Below are 27,349 nucleotides of genomic sequence, written 5' to 3'. Positions count from 1 at the left end.
TATGGATATAATGTTTCTTTTTAGGGGTGATAAAAAATGTTTCCAAAATTAAGTTGTGGTTGTAACTCAGTAAAAGTACTAAAGATCAGGGCTGGAGAGATGGTTCAGTGGTTGAGAACACTGGCTGTTCTTCCAGAGGACCTGAGTTCAATTCCCAGTACCTACATGGCAGCTCACAACTGTCTATAACTCCAGTTCAAGGAGATCTGACACTCCCACACAGACAAAACACCAATGCACATAAATAAAAAAAAAAATTACTAACCAGGAGGTGGTGGCGCATGCCTTTAATCCCAGCACTCAGGAGGCAGAGACAGATGGATCTCTGTGAGTTCGAGGCCAGCCTGGGTTACAGAGTGAGTTCTAGGAAAGGCACAAAGCTACACAGAGAAACCCTGTCTCAAAAAACAAAAAAACAAAACAAAACAAAATTACTAAAACTTCAAAAAAAGAGAAAATACTAAAGTCACTAAATTGTATATTTTAAAAGGGTAAATATTAAGATATGAGTTATATCTCAACAAAGCTCTTTTTTTAAAAAACAAACCTCAATTTGTACATGCACATCTGTGACAGTTACTAACTTTCCAGTCATTTAGTGGGAAATTATGTGAGCAAACATATAAAAAAAAGTCAACAGGGAGTTCCTACATCTGGTTGTATTTTAGATGGCCTAGAATTTATTAATGACATATATTAAGGTAATAGCGTTGAAAGATTGAATATTTTATTCTCATTCAAAATTTATCATAAAGTGATTATGATATACTGGAAGGTATAGGCTGAACTCAGCATGAGAGTAAGGAAAAAAAACCAACTCACCAAATATTTGATCATTTAATTTTGAGGAATTTTGTCTTTAACAGAGGGTTTGGGGTCTTTTTTGTTTGTTTTTTGAGATAGGGTCTTGCCATGGATCCCAGACCGGCCTCAGCCTCCTAGGTGTAATGCCTTGCGTGCATTCTTTAACAAACTTTGTAGACAGAGTTGCTGGTGTTTATATCTACTCTGGATCTTACTAAGTATGTCTTCTGTTTCTGGTCCTTCAGGGTCATCCTATAGATAAGCTGTACTGTTGAACTGGAAGGATGACCAGGAAAGGCCATGCAGTGTTTTTAACTTCAGACAGTAGCTTGGTGTTGTTATTTGTTTTTGCTCTTTGGGAGCTCACCACCCAGCTCCCACATAAATCACACATGGAGGTTTATTTTTAAATATGAATACCTGGCCTTAGCTTGACTTGTTTCTAGCCAGCTTTCCTTAACTTACCTATCTACCTTTTGCTTCTGGGCTTTTCCTGTTCTCTTACTTCTGTAAATCTTACTCTTACTCTGTGGCTTGTGGTGTAGCTGAGTGACTGGGCCCTGGAGTCCTCCTCATTCTCTGGCTACCTGATCTCTCCTCCCAGATTTCTCCCTCTATATATTCTCTTGGCCTGTCAGCCCTGCCTATCCTTTCTCCTGCCTTGCTATTGGCCATTCAGCTTTTTATTAGATCATCAGGTGTTTTAGCGAGGCACAGTAACACAGCTTCACAGAGCTAAACAAATGCAACATAAACAAAAGTAACACACCTTAAAATAATTTTCTCCAACAGCTTGGTAGCTATGCATGTAGATTTATTAATATTTCTTTCCCATTTGCTACCTTCTGAAGTTAGTAACACATCCCGTATTCAGATGTCCCCTATATTCAGAAAGAAGTACAATACATTTGGTGTATCTATTTTCTCCTACTATCTCCTTCCAAGTTATTTCCAGAGAAGTGTCATGAACAAAACTCTTCACATAGATTTTAGCCAGCCTTGTCTTAATCAATTTCCCTAACAGCCCTGTTACTGAGCCTTGCTCTAAGGCTGCTTTCAGCAACTTTTCTGACACAGGTTTAATGCTGATTAGTCCCCAAACAATTGTAGAGCAAGGCTCCTTGCCAGGATAAAGAATAATTATTGGTTTGCACATGGTCCAGCTACAGTTGTTGAATCTAGAGTGTGTCACATGAAGATCATATTTTGTTTACCAAGATGAGGTTAAATTGGCATAGCATGAGCAGGAGAAAGGGAAAGAAGAATGAGGTAGAGAGAAGCAGGCTGTATTAGTCAATTATGATGCAGTAAAGTTATTAACAGTGTATCTAATAATGAATCTCATGGGATTGAAAGGTTGACTCAATACTTTATTCAAGTGATGTTTAAGTCATTTTGGATTGGGAAGATAATATATAGTCTTTAAAGGCTTAATTAAAAGTCATATAAAAGATGTACTTGCTAATAATTCTAGTAAAAATGATATTTGAATAGTACTTAAAAACTCAGATGCCATTTTAGATACTCTTCTTGTATGTGCCTCTTACTCAGGTCTGGGTCTGACATAAAGTGTAAGATGGACATTTAATGGAGTAGAACTCTGTCTTTAGTTTCTGGAAATTTCATTCAAGCCACACTTGAAGACCCAGGCTTCTAACTCCTACAAACAAGGTTGAGTTGAGGGATGGAAACCCTATTTGGATTTTCTTAGTTTTTGCCTAATGTTCTTTTTCTCTTAGAGGATCATTGTTCTATTTTGCATTTAATTGTCACATTTCTTTAAGCTCATCTTGGCTATGATAGTTTCTCAGGCTTTGTTGTTTCTGGTTTCTTTGATAGTTTTGGAGAGTACTTACCAGATATGAACCCTCTTGAAATATGATGTTTTACTCATGAGACTAGATTTATGGAATTGTATGTCAAGAGCATGTTTGATCTTATAAAGAAGCATTAAACTGTCTTTCACACTGGCAGTGATTGAGAGTTCTTGTCACTCAGCATCCTTGTTAGCATTTTGGGATACTATTTTTTTGGACGACACCTGTTCTAATTGGTGAGGATACAATTCTTACAAGTCACTTAGTTTTATCATACTTTGTTACCTTTGTCTTGATATTTCTCTTGAAATTAGTCTTAAGATGTATGTGCTTTTCCCCTGATACAGATAAGTGTTACAGATGTCTAATTAGTATTTATTATGTTAAAATTACTTATGTTCTTTGCTTGTAAGCTACATGTCACTGATGTTAAGCTGTGTGTTTGACCTGAATGTTTCAAATTTATTGCTTTTGTTTAATTTTTTTATTCTCATTTTCCATTCTTCAATATCACTTTTGTTTTTTGTTTGTTTTTGCTTTGTTCATAAAGATTTTTGTTTCTGTTACATTATGTAGTTTTGTCCCAATGGCTAGAAGCAGATCGTCATGGCAAGAGCCAAGAGACTGCAGGTACGACTTCAGGTAAAATCGTTTAAAAATGAATGGGTACTAGAAATCGTAACTCTAATTCACCCCACGTCCCACTGTGAATGCTTCTTAAATTTGCTTAGGCAAAATTATAGGTGATATTTGTATTTTGTTCTCCCATCTGCATCTTAATTTTTATAAAGACCTTACTTTGTTTCAAACCTTGAAAAAAACATATTTACTAGTCTAAGCTGTCTTGGCATGTGTTTTCTGTCTCCTTAGGAGGAGACACTTAATTAAAACTTGAATCAGTGGGTTACTTGGCAATATTACTTGAAATTAGGCCTGTATGTAGTTTTAGTAAAGATATTAACATTATAGCTATCTTTTGACATTGGTAACAGTTTAACATAGGGCCCTTACAAGTATATAAATACTTGAAGAAATTTCTAGTCTTTATTTGTTTCAGGACCATATTTAAAATGTGAATTTTAATTTAAGGGGTTTATGTAGATTTCTATTTTATGTGAATCTAAAAATCTCAAACCCAATCATTTTTACTGCTTATAAATTCTAAGTTAGTGGCATATAAATATGCCTTCAAAATGAAAAGAGTAGGTTATTCTCCCAGCTCCCTAAGGTAATTCTAGAACTCTTTTTTCTTTTTTCTCCCACTGATGTTAGTAAGAATAGAATAACTACATTTACTCTTTTCTGAATCTTTACCAGTGATATCAGATTCTTTCCCTAATTTCTTTCAAAATAGTATTTGCCAAGACAGCTATACATACAGCCGTGATCTTTCTGGTTGCTCTTTTTCTTCTTTTTCTCCTCCTCCTCCTCCTCCTCCTTCTTCTTTTTCCTTTTAACAGAATAAGAGAAACTAGTGCTGGTGGTGCTAGTAGCTGTGGTGGTGATAAAGAGTGGTGGAGGTGTTACTGAGGTAGTGGTAGAGATCTTAATAATGGTGCACGTGGTGGTGGTGGTGGTGGTGGTGGTGGTGGTGGTGGTGGTGGTGGTGGTGCAGGAGGAGGTGGAGGAGGAGGAGGAGGAGGAGGAGGAGATGGTGGTTGTCATCATCATAGAGGATATATGTTACTGTTTATGTGTTTTGTATGTGGTTTTGTGAAACTCTTTATGGTGATAAATTAGTTGTGCCTTGAGAGTGTTGATGGTTCCACAGGCAACAGAACGGTTATATTAAAAATAACACTGTTGGCGAAGTGTGGTGGCACACTCCTTTAATCCCAACACTTGGGAGGCAGAGGCAGGTGGATCTCTGAGTTTGAGGTCATCCTGCTCTATGAGAGCCAGGGCTATTGCACAGAGAAACCCTATCTTGAAAAACCAAAACAAACAACAAACAAACAAAAAAAACTGTTATGACTTCTCTTATTTGTGTCTTCTGTCCCATTTATAACTTGGTATCTGAATGAAGATGTTACTATTTTAACCATGCACAGGCAGGAATTCATTAAAAGGTAAGTAGTATTACAAATAGTTATAGCCTGGGTTATGTTCTGTTTCTGTTTCTGTTCCTGTTGTATTTTACATTTTACTTATAATTGTGGATAAAAATAGGCATTTCTAGGTCTTGGTTTGTGGGCAAAAGAGAGGGTTTCTATAGCTTTGCATTGTCTGATGATAGACTTTTTGCTGTGACAGCAGCTAAATCAGTAATGGGTTGTTTTTTTGTTTTTTTTTTTTTGTTTGTTTGTTTTTTGCGACAAGGTCTCTATCCCTGGCTGTCCTGGAGCTCATTCTGTAGACCAGGCTGGCCTTGAACTAACAAAGATCCACCTGCCTCTGCCTTCCAAGTGCTTGGGGACTAAAAGTGTACACTAGCGTGCTCAGCTTAGTAGTGTATATTTCTAGAACCATAGGACCTTTTTCTTGTCTATTTATTTATTTATAGACCTAAAGTGAAGTGAAATCTAGTCTTTTTTAAACCAAGAAAATATGAAATACCTTAGTGTTCACACAAACATCTATTATCAGCTTAAGAACATCATTTATCCAGAAGTCAGCAATTTTGAATCTCGAATCCTGTGTTCCTCAGTCACATTGACTCACGGACAGGTTAACGTTTATCTCCTCAACTTTTGATCATTAGAAAACTAGGAGCAAAGTATAAAAATTGATAAAGAAAGCATTTACTTATTTGTCTGTTTTTTTATTGAGAAAGAACTCACTCTGTAGTCCAGGCTGGCCTGGAATTCACTGTGTAGTCCAAGCTGGACTAGAACTCACAGTGATCTTCATGCCTCTGCCTCTCAACTGCTGGAATTATAGACATGGAAAACCACACCTAGTTTTGGGGTACCTTTTATAGTTTCTCTCCTGAAAGGAGAAGCCCTCAACTCCTAGAATACGGAATTACATTCTAGAAAGATACAGAACCATGGTACTTGGCTAAATAAGTCAGGAAAGTCCAAAGAAAAATGACCATTTCTTAAGGACTTCAATTAGAAGCTATAGTTTGTTTTCAGCAAATACATTTAAATTGTGTGCTTTATTCATTCCTAGTTCCCAACAAGATAGTAGTATGTAACATTTCCCTAACGTGATTTTTTTTTAACTTACACAACTCAAGGCTGTTTTAGTAACTTACTGTTTCATATTTTTACCCCAAGTGGAAACTGAGTCAAGTCTAGCAAGATGTCAGTGCCACCTCTAAGTCCGATTGCTTTGCGATTCTTTTAATTGTGCAAGTACTGGTGAATTACATTTCTGTCTTTCTATAACTGTAGTTTGTACTTAATTAGAACTAAAAAGTATACGCGTCGGGATCTTTAATTGCAGCACTCAGAAGGCATGGACAAGTGAATCCAAGTGAGTTCCGGGACAGCCAGAGCTGATAATAGTCTCAAAAAGACCAAAGAAAATAAAAGAAAGAAAAATACAGGAAAGGGTGGAATTCCTTTGAGGTCTTCTAATCCTTTGGTACTAACTTTTTGACATTGAGTGTTTAAGATCCATCTGAATCAAGCTATTTTATGAAACTAAGCTATTTGGGGGTAACAGTCTTATGAAATTAATTGGGTCAAGGAAATGAGGAACAAATCTGACTACTCTCACTGTTTTTTTTCCCTTTGATGTGGGGGGGCAGTGGTTCAAGACAGGCTTTCTCTATATAGCCCTGACAATCCTGGAGCTTACTCTGGAGACCAGGCTGCCCTTAAACTCAGAGATTCACCTGCCGCTGCCTCCAGATACTGGGATTAAAGGTGTGTGCCGCTTCTGTCTAGCATATGTATATTTTTTTCTACAGTTACCTTTCTAGAAATTTGACAGGTGATCACTTGGGAATAGAATTACTTATTTTTTTAAAAAGTCAATGTGTTTAGTATATTTTGCCCAGAAATGATGTTTCTGATTTTGCTGATTCAGTCACTTGAAAGCCTTTATGTAAAAAAAAAAAAAAAGCCCCCCCCATGGTGGCGCATGCCTTTAATCCTGGCACTCAGGAGGCAGAGACAGGAGGATCTCTGTGAGTTCAAGGCCAGCCTGGGCTACCAAGTGAGTTCCAGGAAAGGTGCAAAGCTGCACAGAGAAACCCTGTCTCAGGGTGGGGGGCAACTTAAACAAAATTACCTACTCTGCATCGCAGCATTGGGTTTGTGTATAAATCAGGATGTTTCTTCAGTGAAATGTTTCTGTATAAACTTTTATCACCATATGTTGAAATGTGTATAATAATTACATGCACCAATGTTATTAGAGTACTTTGATTTTTTTTAGTGTTAAATATAGCTGAGATTTTAAAATTCAGATTCTAAAGTTTTTAAGTACAGGTTTCTTTTTCTTTTATTTTTATTTTTAATTTGTATTTGTTATTTATATTTTGGGTTTTTAAGACAAGGTCTCACCATATAGCCTTGGCTAGCCTGGTGCTGTACACCTTTAATCCCAGCACTGAGAAGGCAGAGGCAGGAAGATTTCTGAGTTTGAGGCCAGTCTGGTCTATAGAGCAAGTTCTAGGACAGTCAATGCTACAAAGAGGAACTCTGTGTCAAAAAATAATAATAATTTGTATATAGTAAATATTTTTTAAATTATTATGTCTTTTTAAGTTCCAGTTATTCATTGATTATTAATTATTTGTTATAGGTGAGAATTTTGACCAGAGTCCTTTGAGAAGAACATTCAAATCCAAAGTTCTGGCCCACTATCCTCAGAACATAGAATGGAACCCTTTTGATCAAGATGCAGTGAACATGGTATATATATTTGTTTTTCTCCTATTTCTTTAGTATTCCTTTTATTTTATTAGGATATAAATGATAAATGTCTGTATTATTTAATATCATTAATACTTTAAATTCTATGAGAAATAGTATTTTTAAGATTTTATTTTTTAAATGTATGTGTCTATTTTTTGTATGCTACATGTGTATGATGCCCACAGAGGCGAGAAGAGAGCATCAGATCCCCTGGAGCTGGAGTTAGAGAGTCAATTCAGGTCCTCTTGAAGAATATCAAGTGCTCTTAGCCACCAAACCATCTCTCCACAGACCCCTAGAACTATAATATTGTCTCTCTTTTTCAGATGGGGAAACTGAGTCTCAGAGAAGACACTGTCTCAGATTTTCCACAGCAGTTATCACAGAATATTACTTGTTAGTAATATACAACAGAACCTCAAGTCCATTTTATTTCCTACTATTAAGCTGTGTTTGGGTTTGTATTAATACATACACTGGTAAACAGTGATAAATCACTCTGTTTGCTTGAGGAAAGGTGCACAATACATTTCCATATATCAAGGAATAATGTATAATGGGTTTGTATTTTGTTATTTTTCACAGACATCATGAAGATGGAAAGGAACTTTAAAACTTTTATTTATTTATATGTTATATATATGGGCTCAGTTATGCCACAGCATGCATGTGGAGATCAGAAGACAGCTTAGAAGAGTCCGTTTTCTCTTTCTACCATGTATGTCCTGGTGATCAAACTCAGTTGGTCAGGTTTGGTCATAAGTATCTTTTTACCCACTGAGCATTTAACCAACATTTTCTTTTCTTTAATAGATAGGATTTCACTCTAGCCCAGACTGACCTTGCACTTTTGGCAGTTTTTATGTCTCAGCCTCTCAAGTGCTGTGATCACCATTCTGGGCTATAAAGAAGCTTAAATGCATCATTTAAACACTGCTAGGAATTTGTTTATAAAGCATTTGAATCCAGGTAATATGTTACCCAGTCGTGATTAAAAGTGTCCTTGGAGCCAGGCTTTAGTCCCAGCACTTGGGAGGCAGAGGCAGGCAGATCTGTGAGTCTGAGGCCAGCCTGGTCTACAGAGCGAGTTCCTGGACAAGCACCAAAACTACACAGAGAAACCCTGCCTTGGGGGAAAAGAAAAGTTTCCTTGGGCAGTAAGATGGCTCAGTGGGTAAAAGTACTTACCATGCAAACCTGATGACGTGAGTTCAGTTCTCAATCACATAGTAGAAAGAGAAAACCAACTCCTGAAAGTTGTCTTCTGACTTCAAAACACATGCACTAGCCAACACCTCATACACCATATGTATGTGCATATAAATAATAATAAATACAATCTTTAAAGAAATGTCTCCTTTGAGATTCTTGGAAAGGAGGAAGGTGATACAGTTTTTTGTTTTTTTCAATACTCTAGGCAGCACCCTGCTTAAACGCCTTGGCATTGCCTACTAGTACTAGACCTTTATCACTTCTATTGCAAACGTAATTCAAGAGACCCACAGTGAACAAATAAGAGATTAGACAAGGTGGACACAGGAACTATTGAGGGCAGATTGAGATCTATGGTATTTGTAGTTCTTTGGAATTTCAAAAGTAGGACCAAAAACCATAAAAGATTCCATTATGCCTTGATTTTAAGGAAAGGAAATTATTTAATAATGCCTGCTAGGTACTTCAGGTATGTTGTTTTCACATATGCATTATGATGGTTAATTTTTTAGTGTCAGCTTATCTGGATTTGGAATCACTTAGGAGACACACCTCTAGATATGTCTCTGAAGATGTTTGCAGATAGGTTTAACTAGATATAGGTGCCACCATCCCAGGGACTTGTGTCCCAGATTGAATAAAAAGTGAGATAGAGAAAGCAATCTGAGCACCTGAATTTCTCTGTCTGCTTCCTGATGGTGTATACAAAGTGATCAGCCACCTCATACTCCCAACTGTCATGTGCCTTCTTTCCAGGACAGCAGCCCCTCTTACACGGTGAGCCAGAATAAACTCTTTCCTCCTGTCTTTCAGTTGGTGTTCTGTTGCTATGAAGAGACACCATAACCAAGGCAACTCTTATTTTATATATATGTATGTATATATATATACAAATTTTTTTCATTTTACATACCCCTCCCTCCTCTTCTCCCACCTCCTCACCTCCCTCCCACTCTGCTCCCATCCACTCCTCAGAGTAGGTAAGGCCTTCCATGGTAGTCAACAAAGTCTGGGATACCAAGTTGAAGGATAGCCTAGCCCCTCCCCATTGTATCAAGGCTGAGCAAGGTATCCTACCACAGGGACTGGGCTCCAAAAACCAGTTCATGCATCTGGGATAAGTCCTGGTCCTGCTGCCAGGGACCCCACAAACAGATCGAGTCACATAGCTGTCACCCACGTTTAGTGGGCCTAGTTCGGTCCCATGCAGGTTCCCGAGCTGTCAGTCCAGAGTCAGTGAGTGACAACTATTACCAGTCATCTGTCTCTGTGGGCTTCCCCATCATGATCTTGACCCCCTCTTCTTTTTTTTTTTTTTTTGAATGCCGAGTGCCATTTATTGAAGGAGGGAGGAGGTCTTAAATACAGGCTTACAGCACGATGGGAGAACCCTGGAGGGCAGAAGTTTGCTTCTGATATTTTTTTTTTTAAGCTAAGGATCAAACCCCAGGTCTTGCAGTGCTCTATCATTGAGTTAAATCCCCAACCCCGCTTCTGATGTTTTACAATCTTGCATCTAAGCTGTTAACACCCAATATGCTGGATACACAGACAAGGAATATCCCTTAAGCATTCAGGGGGTGGAATCTCACAGGGAATTAACATAGGGAGGATATCAAGGTCAAGGTCAGCAAGCAAGGCAACAGTTACCAAAAACGGGGCCACGGCCCTACAGGTCCCCCCCTTTTACTAAAAACCTGACTTAGGTTGCATGGGATGTCAGCAGGTCATCTTACCTGTCATGGAGACACCTGTCCAGGCCACACAGCATTACCCATCTCTGAATACTCATTATCTTACAGGCTCAATCGTGTGAGAGCTGGAGAGTTAACTGTTGTCAAAGATCTCTAAGTGGCGCTGAAAAGACCAATATGTACATGAAGACAAAACACTCATAGACCAAAACTGAATAAATAAATGGTTTTTTAATATTATTTTAATACAAGTTGATGTCTTATAATGTAATGGTAGTAGGTAAGATTCTAATTTAGCCATCAGTGTAGGAGACTGCCTATTTCCTTAACATTGCAGCTGTAATATTTCATTGACTTCTCCAACACAATATATCCCAAACTGAACTTTTTGCATTACTGTCCATTAATCATGTTCAGTGAATGGTACAACCATCTAACATTGCCTAAACCAAAACACTCTAGATAATCCTTAAAACTTTAACTTTCTTACCTTCTTCCGTATATAGTCAGTTGTCTACTTCTCTTGGTTCGTCTACATCTGTCCTGGTCCAGGACCATCAAGAACTCTTACTTTGGTTTATTAATCACTGTCTAATATACTCCTCTCTGTTCTGTTCTTCCACTAGCTTCTGCTTCTGCTGATAGTTCTTAGTTTGAGTCTTTTTCCCATGATGATTTAATTTTTTTAAACCAATTTATTTTAATGTCAGTGAGATAGCTTAGCAGATAAAGGCACTTGCCACCAAACCTAAAAACTTCAGTCTCCAAAACCTGGACTGTAGAAAGACAGTATCAATTCCCAAAAGTTATCCTCTGACCTCTGCATATACACCATAGCATGGGTGCAACCACACATGTACATACATACATGTTTTAAAATTATTTATTAATGTGCATATTTGTTTAGATATGTGAGTGCCAGTGCCTGTGTAGACCAGAGATAAAGGATCCAAGTTACAGGCAATTGTGAGCTTCTTGACATGGGTACTGGGAACTGAATTCTTGTCCTCTGCAAGAACAGAATTAATGACTTAATGACTAAGCCATTTCTCAGCACCAATGGTAAAGTCTTATTGATTCTTAAGATTTCATTTTAAATAGAATGTTCTTAGAAGTGTCATTTTGCATCACCTTCTTAACATTCCATCAGGTCCCTTACTACCCTGTATCTTTTTATAGCCTTATTCCAGCTACAGTTAAATAATTACATAGTAAGGACTCAAATCTATATCTCTTGTTATAATGTAGATATAAAAAGGGACAACAATAGTTTCCCTTACTCCTTGCTAGAACTCTAGCTTTCTATACAGTAGTGGATGCTCAGGCACTGACTAAATGATCCCATTTTGCTTATAATTCTCTCTTCCCTGTCCTTGTTTTAGGTGCTGTCCACTACAAAACCATCTCTTCTCGCTCCTGGTGCATCTTGAGCACACTCCATAGCAGCTTAGTTTCTATGTGTCTTTCATCCTAGACTATCAAATCTCTGAAGGAAAGAAGTATTTTCATATTTCTTTTCTAAATCTGATACAATACATAGCAGAAAATAATTATTTACTAAAGAAAAGAGGGAAAGAAGAAGGTAGGAGAGCAAATTGAGCTGTTTCATTGGATTTTCTGAATAATTTTTCTTTCATTGGCTAATGAGAAAAATGATATGGAATGTTAGAATTATAGATATGGAAAGGGGGATTGCTAAAACTCAAGCCAAAAAATGTAATGCCAGCACTTAAGAAGGAGAGGCAGTCAGGCCCATTGTCATCCTCATCTTCTCATAGTGAAAGTCTAGCCTGGGCAACATGACACTTTAAAAAAAACCAACCAATTGACCAAGTAAATAAATAGGTGGAAAAAATTATTTCAATAAAATTCTAGCCAAATTGCCCAGAAGGTGAGATGATTAAGGACACTTGATCACTCATATTAGAAGAAGACTATGGACAGCATTGTCCAATATTTTTGTTATAAGACACATCTTATTTTTAGTTATCTTATTGTTAGTTGAAGAGGATATTATTAGCAAATACTATTTGGAGGTTAACAAGAGACTTAAGAGCCATGGTAAGAAAATTGTGATTTATATCTCAGGTTTTCTGAGAGATACAGTGTCTTTGTTCTTGGTAACTTATATAATTCTGACTTTAAAAATGTCATCTAATTTTCTAGTTCATGATTTCCAGAATTATAAATACAAATTTTGCCTTTTTAATTTGTAGAAAGCACTTAAGAAAAACTCTTACATCTGTTATCTGTGCCATAGGAAGTCTTTCTTCACTTGAATATAACTTTTGGCAAGCTTTTCCTGTAAATGTTTGAATGTGTACTCAAGAAAACTACAAACCCTTAACTGAATATTTGGCCACTTTTCAAAAAACATTGTGAGCTTTGATTCTCTAGTTTAGATGGTAGGAAAGCCTGTCCATAAAATTAAGTCTCTATGTGGCCTGCCTAGTGACATAACCTTAGCACTTGGAAGATAGAGGTAGAAGGATCAGGAATTCAAGTTCATTCTTGGCTGGCCACATAGAGAGTTCATGGCCAGACTGGAATACATGAGACCCTATCAACAAAGCAACAAAAACCAACAATAAAAATAACAACAACAAAAATGAAAAAAAAATTGATTTGAATTTGACTTTTAAAAAATATTTATTTATTTTATGTATATGAGTGACCTGTCTTCATGCATAACAGAAGAGAGAATCAGATCCCATAACAGATGCTTGTGAGCCACCATATGGTTGCAGGGAATTGAACTCAGGACCTCTGGAAGAGCAGCCAGTGCTCTTAACCACTGAGCCGTTTCTCCAGTGCCTGAATTTGACTCTTTTAAAAGTAGTGTCTTTGCATGTCACTATATTTCCATCTTGCCTACTTGATATAAAAAAGAAGCTTTAGGGAGCTAGACATGTCTCAGCAATTAAGAGCACTTGCTGCTCTTGCAGAAGACCTAGGTTTAGTTCACAACTGTCTGGAACTCCAGTTCCAGGGGATCTGGTACTCTCTTTAGGCTTTCCTGGGTACCAGGCAGGGACATGGTGTACAGACATATATACAGGCAATACACTCGTGCACATAAAATAAAAATAGATCCTTTAAAAAAAATAGAGCCAGGTATGGTAGCAGGCCTTTAATTCTAGCATTTGGGGAGGTAGAAACAGGATTAAGTGAGTCAGGACCATCTTTGGCCACATAACATGCCTGACTACATAAGACTATAGTTTTAAAATCAGTAAGTAAGTAAATAAACAAGATAATTGGAATAGAAATCTGTGATTTGGGTAGGTTTGGCAGATTCTACTCCATTGTGCATTAGAATGATTTACAGACTAAAGAGGAATCTTGGATGAAGACTGTGGTAATCACAGGTCTGTTTCCTAGGCTGACTTCTGTCACTGTGCTGTCTTTTCATTTGATGCCATGCAGTGTGACAGCTTTAAATCAGGCAGTTTTCTTTTTCTTTTCTTTTTTAATCTATGAAAAACATTGATTCAGTTTCAAATTAAAATTATAAAAATCTATCATCTTAGCTTATTTTAGAAAATGGAAGACATATGCCTAAATTTTTCCAAAGGAAAAATATTTTACCTCTTCCCAACTATTTAAAAGGATGTTAACAATCTTTTTAGGGGTCAGAGAGATGGCTCAGAAGTTAAAAGCACTGACTGCTCTTCCAGAAGTCCTGAGTTCAATTCCCAGCACCCACATGGTGGCTCACAACCATCTGTAATGAGATCTGACGCCCTCTTCTGTGTACATAATAAATAAATAAATTGTAAAACAAAACAAAACAAAACAAAACAAAAAAAAAAACCCAACAATCTTTTTAGTTTTTAACTCCAAGTTTCAAGACTACTTACAAAAAAAATTGTTTTGGTGATATTGTCTAAACAAAAAGCCTCCATTTATAGTGTCAATAAACTGACTAGTACAAAAAATATATACACTGTATTTTTAGCAGTGAGCAGACTGCTAATGTATCTTGGTAAAGTTCAGGTGGTACTGGGGAAGAGGAAGAGGAGTTTGCTTTCCATTCCTATGTGCATGCAACAAGCAGGAAAATATTAGTTACTCCAGTTTGTACTCAGCTATGCTTTCAGACAGAAGAGACATTTAATGAGTTTTGAAGATTTGGAGTATTTGAACTTAGTGAAGGACCTGAGTTTCTCAGCTGAGAACTCCCATTTACTGGGCTCCCGTTACCCTTAAGAATACAGTATACTTCTAATTGTCCATGGAGTCAGCTTCCCACAGCCTTACACAGCTGTCATCTCCTAAAGATGCTAGTACTGTTCCTGTTATGTTCCAACTTACCTGCCATACCTGAGAATTATGTTTACCAAACTGAGCCACAATAAGAATTCAAATTTTTTTGGACCACCAGAAGTAAGTTCTTTCCTTAACAACTTTTAATGTGAAAATTCTTACATCTTTGATTGCTATTGCCAGAATGTGGAAAGATATTCCTAAATTTGAAGCAAATGCAATATCATAAACAGGATCAATGACCTTCATAAGAGTTTCAGCTTTGCATTATTTGTGGTGTTTTCACTGTAATAAAAACTCTGATCTGGGCGGTAGTGGTGCACACTTGTAATCCTAGCACTCGGGAGGCAGAGCCAGCTAGATTTCTGTGAGTTCGAGGCCAGCCTGGTCTACAAAGCGAGTTCCAGGACAGCCAGATCTGTTACACAGAGAAACCCTATCTTGTAAAAACAAACAAACAAAACAAAACAAAAAACCACCTCTGAACCTCAGCCATTAGACTACGGTTATCACTTTCCACAGCTATCATGACGGAGTGAGTGCAAGAGCTGGAAGTGTTCCAAGAAATACAGTGACATTTCATCTTACATGAGATGTCACTCTGCAGAGATTGCAGGCTGAGACCCATAACATCTGGTGCTTCACATATTCTTACTATACCATCTGCTGAACAGGTTGCTAACATCAGCCCCATATGCATGGGAGCAAATTTCACATTAGTAATGGATGTTCTCTTGTCTACTAGAGTTGTCCTCTTCACCCAGTAGCTGTGTCCTCGCAGTTCATCATTTGATTCTCCTGTTATTTCTTCCCATACAACAGCTGTTCAGTCAAAGGAACAAACCTGTCCACATTTAGGAAGAGCCCATATCACCTACTATTGGTGAAATTATTAAGGCCACTCCACGTAGTTAAAAGGGAGGTTTATTTTGTGGGGTAACTTACGAATGAAGGGGTAGGTTGCAGGGTCTGGCAAAGGTATAGCACAGTCCGGCCGTGTTCTCTGGAGAACTCTGCTCGGTCTACCTCCAGCGTCCAGGGTCCCGGAACCAAGCGAGCGACCTCCTCCCGCTCCTTGGTCTTCTGCTTCCTCCTCCGCTCTCCTTGTGGGTGTGACCATTACCGAAGCCTCAATGGGGGTTGGAACTTCCAGGCCAATGCTGGGATGGCTATCCACTACAACATACCTTACAGATCTACTTCCAACTAGCAGTACAATACCAATCTCCGTTTTCACTTTTATCTCAGACCTTCCTGAGACAGAGGGCAATCGCCTTTCCTAGGGTACTGGCATTTGTTAAGTACTGTTATGTGTCAACATTCCAGTCTGTTGCTGGAGCAGATGGCCATCTGGCACCTGTGGCAGTTGAAAGACACATCATAGATGATGTCCTTGTGGTCTGCTGTGATGCTGCATACCACAAACATGGCCATCACCACCAGTTTTCTTACTTTTTGCTTCAAGACTTCCAGGATGTGTAACCAGCGAGAGGTGGAGTTGCTTTTTCAGTCTTGTCAGCTATCGTGTTATTTGTCACTGCTGTTGAATTTTATTATAGGGATGATTGAAAATTTCCCCTGTATAAATCCATCTCCTTATTCTTTTTAATATAATAAAAAACTTTAACTGTTTATTCTTTTCCATCATGTTAGAGCAAAGCCATCCCAAGCCTATATGAGTTTCACACTGTATGATGGAGCTGAGTCAGTGTGACAGACTTGGTTGTCCAGAGATTCAAAGTTATCTGGCCCTAATTAAAGTTTGCTACTCTAGTATAGGCATTCTAGGTGGCCTGTCAGGATTCAGGAGAGGGGTAAACTCAACCTCTTTTTTTTTTTCTCCTGTCTTTGTGAAAATTTTATTAAACAGGACAACATCCAGTCTCCAGATGCAGCTGCCAAGACTCTGTTATGCTGTAGGCACTGGCTGGGGCATGGCAGGTGCCTCTGGCTTCCCACTCTTCTGCTCTGAGAGTTCGTCTTTAGGTTCCACAATGCTCACTTTATCAGGCAGAGGCTTCTTGGGGCTGGTCTTACCACTTGGGTCCCGGGGCAGCATGATTTTCACTTTGATGCCCAGCACACTTTGTCTCAGGAGCACATGGTGCACAACATTGTCAATGTAGTAGTTAACAGGTCTCCACTGTGGATCATCAGCCCATCCACAAACTTTATGGACTTGGCCATCTATCCTTGGAGCTTCGCAGACACCACAACCTGGCAGCCCCTGGTCCCACTCTCCATAATGAACCTAAGCACACCATAGGAGGCCCTTCACACAGCAAGCCCTCCTGGGTGTTTATAATGAAGAAACTCTGCCTGAGCAATGGCACACAGACCTCTGTGGCTGCCACTTTTGCATAAAGCTCTACACTGCCCTCAGGGAAGCTGAACCTCTTCTGGACTATTGTAGTCAACTCTGACCCTACGACCCTTCTCACCAAGAACATTGTGTGTTCTGGTGGCTAAAATAATGATTTCTGTTCTGGTTGGTGTAACTCCGACTTCAACTCTAAAGTAGCCATCTTCAGCCAGTTCCTGAGTGAGAAACTCATTCAGTTCAGCTTTGAAGATGGCATTGGCCACAAACTTCCTCTTCTTGGAAACCTATACAGTTATCTTGCCACCCCACACCGCTCCACAAAACCAAAAGGAAAGGTAGACTCAACCTCTTAATGTGGCATGGCAAGATTCTTGAAGAGTATATAGAACTAGAAGTACTATTGGATTTATTATAAAAATATAATCTGCCACAAAGTGAACCTTATTTAGGCCTTTTAAAAATCTCTGTTACGGGTTGGGGATTTAGCTCAGTGGTAGAGTGCTTGCCTAGCAAGCACAAGGCCCTGGGTTAGGTCCTCAGCTTAAAAAAAAAAAAAAAAAAAAATCTGTTACAAATAATTTAAAATATCTCATTCTGCCCTTCATTTTAGTAAATAAAAGTTTCATTTTCAAAGCTTATTTTTCTAGGATAAAGCATCATATTTGTTCAAAATAGCAAAAGTGATGTCAGCATCTTCAGGGCTCATCAAAAAGAAACACATCTTCTCAGAGATTTCTACTCAGAAAAACATAGAATTCCTGACTTTCATGACTGGCCTTTGTGTTTGTTGTTGGGTTTTGGGTTTTGGGTTGTTTTTTTTTTTTTTAATTCTTTTGCTCTTTTTGTGGGGGCCTGCCACCCAGCTCCCAAATAAATACATGGAGCCTTCCTTCCTTCCTTCCTTCCTTCCTTCCTTCCTTCCTTCCTTCCTTTCCTTCCTTTCCTTCCTTCCTTCCTTCCTTCCTTCCTTTCCTTCCTTCCTTTCCTTCCTTTCCTTCCTTTCCTTTCCTTTCCTTCCTTCCTTCTTTCCTTCCTTCCTTCTTTCCTTTTTTAAATTATGGAGCATTTCATTTATACTACAGTATAAATAATTCATGTTTCACAAGTTGGTATTTATTGATTCAACAACAGAAAAGGCTATGTCTTTCATTTTCACAATGGAATATGTCAGAATAGGAGGAATGGAAAAATCAAAGTCCTAAATTATAATTTCTTTACCAAAAACCATAATTTATGAGATTGATATTTGAAAATCAAAACCAGTGACATCAAAGCTGCCCACCATGGGATTACTCCTTGCTATTAAAATATCTCGGATATAAATTACATCCAGAAAAAGACAGGTTTAATAAGTCCTGGTATAGAAGAGAAATGGCTTGATGAAGTGCACTCTGTACAGCACAGCTATTACCACCCAATGCTAATGCTGGCTAAAGCCAAATTCTCCAATGAAATTAATGTGGTTCATCATTGAGGTTTAGAAAAATGTTAGAAGATGTTCAACAGTATCTGAGTGGAAATCCATTCAGTAGTAGAGCTTTTCTTAAATTATCTCGTCTACCTTTTGCCTCTGGGATTTTACCTTACTCTATTTCTATATATCTTTTCTTTCCTTCTTATTCCGGGTCTGGCTGTGTAGCTGGGTGGCTGACCCCTTTTCTTGCTCCCCTCTTCTGTCTTTTTCTCCTTTATAGAATTAAACAAATGTAACAAAAGAATGCAACATATCTTTACATCATTAAACAAATGTTCCACAGCATAAACAAATGTAGCACATTAAAATAATACCTGTATGAAGCAGAGTTGGAATATATCAAGAGATTTTTAACATAGAGAAAGGGTAAAATAGACCCAAGTATGCATATGGACTTTTCAAGAGAGAATCACACTTAAGTATCTTTAAAATAGCCAAATGTGTCTAGGTGTGATGATGTACCCCTTTAATCACAGCGTTCAGTAGGCAAAGGCAGAGCCAAGCAGATACCTGTGGGCTTGAGATGAACTTGGTGTACATAGTGAGTTCTAGAACAGCCAGAGCTACATAATGAGACTCTTGTCTCAAAAAACAAACAAACAAACAAAAAAACCCCAAAAACCTAAAATAAAGATAAAAGCCAAATAAATCTTGTGACATTGGTATCTTGTGACATTGTATCTCAAAGAGTTGCCAAAGAACTTAAAAATGAGATCATAGAGTGATACCTGTGATAGGATTGGGTAGCATTACAGCTTGATAAAACAAAACCACTCTAGGTCACAAGGGCTACAGAGGAAGGTAATTTTTAAAATTATTTTATGTACATGGGTGTTTTGCCTACATGTATGACTGTGCTACAAGTATGTCTGGTATCAGTGGAGGCTAGAAGAGGGCATAGGATCACCTGGAACCAGAGTGAACAGATGGTTGTAAGGTATAATGGGTAATGGAAATCAAATCCTGGTCTTCTAGAAGATCTTTTAGAAGAGCAACCCAGTGCTCTTAAATGCTGAACCATCACTCCAGCCTCATATGCTAATGTAGCTGGAGAACTTCTCTCCAGCTCCCGCCAAGCCCCGGCAGTCCCACAGCCCACTTATAAAGTAAACACACAGACTCTTATATTATTTAAACTGTTTGGCCTAATGGCTCAGGCTTCTAGTTATCTAGTTCTTACATCTTAAATTAACCCATTTTTATACATCTATACCTTGCCACATGGCTCATGGCTAACCAGTATCTTACATGTTGGTACTCATGGCGGTGGCTGGCAGTGTCTCCTCACTCAGCCTTCCTGTTCTCTGAATTCTCTTCTCTGCTTGTCCCGCCTATACTTCCTGCCTGGCTACTGGCCAATCAGCATTTTTTTATACAGAGTGATATCCACAGCATGCTGGTATTCTTGATTTTCACCTAACAGATACTTCATCAAGACTCTGGAGTATGAGGATTCCTCTCTTTTCTCATGTCTCCTTAATTGTCTGTCTTTCCATCCTGCATAGGATAACTGTTTCTATTTTGTTGACTTTTCACTAATCAAAAGAACCTTCACCTTTTTCCCTGAAACACTGGCATAATCACTATAAAATTAGTACTTAAGGCTAGGTATAGTGGCACACATCTTTAATCACAGCACTCAGGAAGCAGAAGTAGGGGGATCTCTGTAAGTTCCAGGCCAGCCTGTTCTACATAGGGAGTTCCACACCAGTCAGGGCTATATAGACCCTGTCTCAAAGAGAAAAAAAGTACTTAAATATTTGTAAAGTGTCCCAGCATGCTCTGTCTTCAAGTCTTAATGAAAGTCAGGGCTTTTTTTTTTTTTTTTTTTTTTAAATACTGTGTTACTGAGTCCAAATCAAAGATCTCATTCTCTTTTAAAATTTTAAAAATATTTTACATGTATTTAGTGTGGGGTTTTGAGTGTGTGTGTGTGTCTGTCTGTCTGTCTGTCTGGAAGTCAGACAGCATGCAGGAGACAGCTCTCTCCCTTCACCACAGGTGTTCTGGTGATAGAACTCAGACCTGACAGCGTACGCTTTACATGCTGAGCTATCTCTCTGGCTCTAGTCCTCTCATTCTTAATAAAACCCTCTTTTGTGTAATACCGCATAGTGAATATTTTTCCATCTGTGTGCTTACATTTATTTTTAAAATACATTTATTTATTGTTTGTGTGTGGGCACACGTGTGGAGGTAAGAAGACAACTTGAAGGAATCAGTTCTGTCTTCCTACTGTGTGGGTCCCAGGAATTGAACCAAGGCTGTGAGACTTGCAGTTAGTTAAGCACCTTAACTGCAGAGCCAAGTCGGCCACACATCTGTTTCTTTTGAGAATATTTTATCTACATGTAAGTGAAGAATTTACACTATGTTTCTATTTAAAGCTATTGCTAAAGTTAAATCTGGATAAGACTTATCCTTTGGATCCTGTTAAAATCATTTCCCCTCCCCCTTTTTTTCTGGTTTGAAGTTATGCATATACTGCATTCTGATGCTTTTCCCCATTTCTCCACAGCTGTGCATGCCTAAAGGGCTGTCTTTCAGAACACAAGCTGACAATAAAGACCCTCAATTCCACTCGTTTATAATTACCCGGGAAGATGGTTCTCGCACCTATGGTTTTGTTCTTACTTTTTATGAAGAGGTTACAAGTAAGCAAATCTGTACAGCAATGCAGACACTGTACCAGATGCATAATGCAGAGCAATGCAGCAGTGTGTATGCTTCATCCTCTTGCAGTATGGACTCATTGGCAAGTAGTATTGATGAGGGAGATGCAACTTCTCTTTTGAAACTCCAGCGATACAACTCTTACGACATCAACAGAGACACCTTGTATGTTTCAAAAAGTATATGCTTGATCACACCTCTGCCTTTCATGCAAGCCTGCAAGAAATTCCTCCTCCAGCTTTACAAGGCAGTTACTTCGCAGCAGCCACCACCGTTGCCGCTTGAGAGCTACATCCATAATATTCTCTATGAGGTACCCCTTCCACCTCCTGGGAGGTCACTGAAATTTTATGGTGTTTATGAACCTGTCATCTGCCAGAGGCCTGGGCCCAATGAACTCCCTCTCTCTGACTACCCTCTTCGAGAGGCCTTTGAGCTCCTGGGATTGGAGAACCTAGTTCAAGTGTTTACCTGTGTTCTTTTAGAGATGCAGATCCTTCTGTACTCACAAGGTAGGTATCCTTTGCACTTCGTTTTCTAAAAGCAAGTACTTATGCCCTGAACCACTTTATTTCATTGTATGATCAATTAATGATCTGAAGTCTCTTTTGTTTTGCATAAAAAGAGTAGGCTTGAATGAGGTAAAAGACTACAGGTTGTTTCTATTTGAAGTGACAGTAGCTGCAGAGGTAAACAGGAAGGAACTGAAAGTGTTGTGTTGACCAGTTAAGGTATATTTATCTTCTTAATGAAAACAACTCTTTATCCACAACATATAATCATTAGATGCATTGAAACCAATGTTACTATATGACTAATGGACTTTCTTTCTTTTCAAATTGGCAAAGTTTTACATGAAAATTCAGGATGCATTTGAAGTAATAGATATAATGTTTACCCTGCAACTTCCTGAGGCAGACAACTTTGGACATCTGCCTGTAGGAGCATTTCATGAATGAGAAAGAAAAGATGTGCGGGTGGGAAACAGATATGACTGCTCCAGACCTAGCAACAGACTGCTACCATTGTATGTAGTTGTATTTTTAACCTTCAAGCCCCAGAAGGTATTATCTTTATTGTATCTTTTATTCAAAGTTCTCCCAAAACAGATTTAGTTAAGATACTAACAAGTTGAGTTTTGTTTCACTAGTACATTTTTGATGACTGATACTGAGCCTAGACTAGGATACCTGTTTCCATCTGAATATGAATTTACAGAAGAAATAGAGATGTTGTGTAGCACGAATTGTTAGAAGGTCTTATTAATAAAGGAGTCTAACACGTGCTCGAGTCGGGCTTGCACGAAAGCCGCCGTGGCGCAATGAAGGTGAAGGGCCCCGCCGGGACCGAGGTGGGATCCCAAGGCTTCAATGGGGGTTGGAACTTCCAGGCCAATGCTGGGATGGCTATCCACTACAACAAACCTGAAGCCAGGTATTGGGGTGAATGCTGGAAGATCAGAGAAGCAGAACAAGCCATAGCCACCTCACCTTGCCAATTCCTCAGCTGATTTTGTTTCCTCAGACTAGAAGCTTCTGTGTCCTCATCCAAATAGATCTCAGTTGAACTGCTGCTCAAAAGCCTGAAAGCTTAACCAGGCTAGTTCCTCGTCCTCATGCCTTAAATACCATTCTGCTTCCTGCCATCACTTCCTGGGATTAAAGGCTCTTGTTACCACACCTAGTTGTTTCCAGTGTGGCTTTAAACTCACAGAGATATAGATGGATCTCTGCCTCCCAAGTGATAGGATTAAAGGCGTGTGTGCCACCATTTTCTGGCCTCTATGTGTATCTAGTGGCTGTTCTGTTCTCTGACCCCAGATAAGTTTATTAGGGTGCACAATATTTTGGGGAACACAATATCACCACAATGTTGTGTCATAAAAGATACTGAATTGTAGGAAATTGTAAACTAGCTGTGTGCACTGTTGAAACTTTGGAAAATATGGCACAGCTATTTGGATTAGCATTTTGCTAGTTTGTATTTAGGCTGGCAGCGTTGTAGAACAGTCTCCCTACTGCTACTGTTGTGTTTATTTTTTCACTTTCCTTTTTTAATTTTCTATTTTAAATTATAAGTGAAACTGAGCCAAGCAGGCTATATTTATGCTTCCCCATCTTGTGTGTGCATTGACACTATTTGTGTGTTGACAGCCTTTCATGAGGCTTCTCAGTTTATCCTACACAATAGCTTTTGATAATGTGTTCAGTGTTGCTTTTTTGTTATCAGGGAGTTCTCTAATGGCTTATCTAAGTTCTTTATGTTCCTTTTGCTCTCATTTTCTTAGTGCTCATCATTATCTGTTTATTACCTGCATGAAGCTTTCTTACTCTTTTCCCTGGAGAGATGGTAGAATTGGAGAGTTGCAGCATGATATCAGCTCCCAGTGTCAGATTTTAGACCATTCCAGATTTCAGATTTTAGGATTAGAAATGTTTAAACAGAGTAGAGAAATGGCTCAGGGGTTAAGAGCCAAGTATTCTTGCTGGTCTTGCCAATGACCTAGGTTTGATTCCTAGCACTCACATTGCAGCTCACAACTGCCCATAACTCCAGTTCCAGGTGATCTAAGACCTTCTTTTGATCTCCAAGGGCACCAGGCACACATGGAGCACAGACATACATTGAAGCAAACCACTCATACTCATAAAAGAAAATAATCTTTTTAAAAACATTTAACCAGTATTGATTTTGGAAATCATAAATGCCTTAGTTTCAAATCTCGTCTCTGTCCCTTATTAACTATAAGTGCTATGGGTGACTGACTTAATTAATTTTCAGAAGTGTTGGTCCCCTCATCTCTCTGGGATGTTTTTGCCACCCACCCCTGATTAATTGTGAGAGTTAAATGAGAAGACGTAGCTAGAATTTTTAGACTATGTTTGGTGTTCCTTTTATCCAGGGGGAAATGAGACACAGGGAAGCTAAGTAATCATAGCACAGGCAAGTAATGAAGTAGTTCCAAAAATCAGGCTTATATCCATCTCTCCAGATAGCTAAACTATATTGATAGCCATTCTGGATCTACCCATCTCAGTACTTAATTTTTAAATTACTTACTCATTCTCCAGCTATATGATAAATATATCATACTAAATGTTTGAAGAGTATGAAATGAAAGCTTTGTGTAAATGCAATTTTGGTGGTTTTTAACATTGATAATGTCTCTCCCTTTAGAGAAAGACCTTTAAGTGAACACAATTTTAAAAGAGTCATTATGTTATTTGCACTCTGGTGCCCGTTTTTACCCTTTGTGATACTGTGTAAGGGGGTTTTAAGGATATTTAAAATTTAAAGGTTCTTCAAGAACCAAACAATTACTTGTGAAAATCCAAAGTGAATCTAAGTAGATGGATTTCAATGTGTTCATTAAACTGATTTGAAATTTTAGTTTACAATTTATTTAGACAGATTACGTCTATTATCTAGAGAGTCATTCTATCACAGTCTTTTTTCAATGATAATTGGCTGTAAATTTTTAAGAAGAGAAATGCACCTAGGAAGTCAAGGCTCTTTCCTAGTACCTGATAGCAGAAGACTATCTGAAGGTTGTATGAAGCCAGACATTGTAAGGTAGGAGTATGGTCCTCTTTTCAAAAGAACAGTGGAAATATAAAAGATGGAGAATTTAAACACCAGTGTCTGACTTTTGGTACCAATAATGAAAGCCTCCAGAACACTTCTGGGTCTTGCTTACTTACCTCCTTTGGCTCTTCACAAAGAAAACAAGCAGTTACTGCTGCCCACACCAGCCTGTTCCTAAGTGCCCCTGCAAGGCTCCCCAGCAGTCCTCAGCAGTCTCCTCCTTTACTAGTTGTTGGGAGGTAGAAGCTGCTTGTTTTCTGGAAACTGTTGGAAGTCTTTTAATTTACATATTGCTAGCCATGCTAAACTAGACCTTGTTTATTGGTTATAGTTTATCAGTCATAAAAACAAACCTAATATTTTGGTAGAAAGAAACTATGTTTCCAAGACCTTGATCCAAAAAGCAGTACAATTTAACCAGCTTGGACTAATATTTTAGTATTACTAGATTTGAGATGGGTGGCGGGAGTTGCCTTGAACATGCTAGGCAAGTGTTCTATCAGTGAGCACATTTCCACCTACTATTAGACTAGACTTACTTTATATTAAACATAACCTTAGTGTCATTGAAATTGTTTCTCTGTGTGACAGCCCTGGCTGTATTGGAACTCACTCTGTAGACCAGGCTGGCCTTGAACTCAGAAATCTGCTTGCCTCTGCCTCCTAAGTGCTGGGATTAAAGGTGGAAATTCTTGCGAAAACGTTGGGCACCATTTGTAGTTAGAGTTTTCCTGCCTGGCCCACAGTCAGGACAAATCTCTCTTACCCGCCAGTCCCACAGTCACTCAGACCCAACCAAGAAAGCACACAGAAACTTACATTGTTTAGAAACTGTATGGCAGTGGCAGGCTTTTTGTTATCTGCTTCTTCTATCTTAAATTAACCCATTTCTGTTAGTCTATACTTTGCCACATGGCTTGTGGCTTACCAGTGTCTTTACATGTTGCTTTCCATGGCAGCAGCTGGTGGTGTCTCCTTCTAGTCTTCTACTTCCCAGAATTCTCTTCTCTCTTGTCCCGCCTATACTTCTTGCCTGGCCACTGGCCAATCAGAACTTTATTTACACAAAGCGATGTCCACAGCACATGGTTGCCCCTCTAATGGAAATTCTGTACTCCATTGCCCCTACAGTAGTTACTGGAAGTATAGATATTTAGTATAGTCTCCATAGTTGTTTCGTAGAGAATTTGCGTGTATCAGCACTGCAGCTTCTGGTTTACATTGTTTGCTCAAGAAGTCTTATTCATTCCCATTTAGCATGTCTAATTAGTATGGCTTGAAAAGTGAATTTATATAATTTCCGTCCCACAATAGTACATACTACATAGAGAAAGTGTACCCATAAAGCATACATCTAAACCCTGTTTAAATATTCTAATTCACTTTAAACTTCTACCTTAAGTCCATCAACCCTAACTTTTTGTTTGTTTAGTTTTTCAAGACAGGGTTTCTCTGTATAGCCCTGCCTGCCCTGAAACTTGCTATGTAGATCAAGCTGGCCTTGAACTCAAAGATCCACCTGCTTCTGCCTTCTGAGTGCTGGGATTAAAGGTGTTTACCACCATTACCCAATGTAACCCTAACATTTTAATATCTTGTCATATTAATTATAGCCTGTGACAACAGATTTTAGTACCATACTATATGAGACACCTTTGTAAAGCTGTTCCAGAAGCCTCTTTTTTCTACCCTGACCATTTCTATGATCCTTTGTATTATTAGCCTCTTATAAGGGCTTGTGTCAAGGGACACTAGTCCTTTTGTCTTTCCTGAATATTGATTATGGCCCAAAGAGGCTGTAATTTATGTTTTTATTTAATTATTAATATTATTTTTAGTTTATGTTTATGTATGTTTTCTGTGTGTATATATGCACCACATGTGTACAGTGCCCAAGAGGCCAGAAGAGGGTGTCAGATCCTTTGGAACTGAAGTTATAGGCAGTGTAAGCTGCCTCATGTGGATGCTAGGAATCAAGCCCAGTTCCTCTAGAAGGGTAGCCAGTGCTCCTAACCACAGAGCTGTCTCTCAAGCCCTAAGTTCGTGTTTCTTGTTGAAAACTGGCTTCTAGCACTTTAAAATTCCTCCAAACTGAGACAAAAGGAAGGAAGGAAGGAAGGAAGGAAGGAAGGAAGGGAGGGAGGGAGGGAGAGGGAGAGAAAGGGAGAGAGAGAGAGAGAGAGAGAGAGAGAGAGAGAGAGAGAAAGAAAGAGAAAGAGAGAAAGAAAAAGAAAGAAAGGGAAAGGAAAGGGGAAGGAAGGAAGGAGGGAAGGAAAGAAGGAAGGAAGAAAGGAAGGAAGGAAAAGAAAAACTAAACAAAACTTGATTGGGCTCCTTAATAGTGAAAACTTAACAAATGTTTTTATTATTAACTAAATTATCTTAACTAAAATTATATTAACTTATATAAGGTATACTAACTGAAAAAACTTTAGTTAATCTGCCTTCCAGAGTGCTGTTAAGACTATTGTTTAAAAGCTGAGTGGTGGTGGTGTGCATCCTTAGTCCCAGCACTCAAGAGGCAGAATCAGGCAGATCTTTGTGAGTTTGAGGCCAAGCCTGGTCTACAGAGAAAGTTCCAGGACAACCAGAGCTAAGCAGAGAAACCCTGTCTCAAGAAACCAAAAACAAAACAAAGTCCATGTTTAAATCTTATCAACATCTTTTCTTTGACATTTTAATTAATTTAT

At 38.5% G+C, this 27,349-nt stretch overlaps 1 protein-coding gene and 2 pseudogenes across 4 annotated transcripts in view; 1 reads left to right on the top strand and 2 right to left on the bottom strand.

The window, feature by feature from the left end:
* Dennd5b (DENN domain containing 5B) overlaps positions 1–27,349 on the top strand; it is a 141,354-nt gene that overhangs the window by 35,018 nt on the left and 78,987 nt on the right. For 2 of the 4 annotated variants that reach the window (XM_036180537.1, XM_036180540.1), the window contains exons 2-4: positions 3,198–3,263; positions 7,320–7,429; positions 20,920–21,586. In XM_036180537.1, the coding sequence (XP_036036430.1) occupies positions 3,198–3,263; positions 7,320–7,429; positions 20,920–21,586 (843 nt within the window). The remainder of the gene's footprint in view (positions 1–3,197; positions 3,264–7,319; positions 7,430–20,919; positions 21,587–27,349) is intronic. The other 2 variants (XM_036180538.1, XM_036180539.1) reach the window with 2 other exon arrangements.
* Positions 14,423–16,032, bottom strand: LOC118579355 (annotated as a pseudogene).
* LOC118579478 lies at positions 16,508–20,514 on the bottom strand (annotated as a pseudogene).

The sequence above is a fragment of the Onychomys torridus genome, chromosome 3 (genome assembly GCF_903995425.1).
Source record: "Onychomys torridus chromosome 3, mOncTor1.1, whole genome shotgun sequence".
Lineage (NCBI taxonomy): Eukaryota > Metazoa > Chordata > Mammalia > Rodentia > Cricetidae > Onychomys > Onychomys torridus.
Note: the sequence above shows the minus strand (reverse complement) of the source record. Positions and strands in the feature narration are given on the sequence as shown.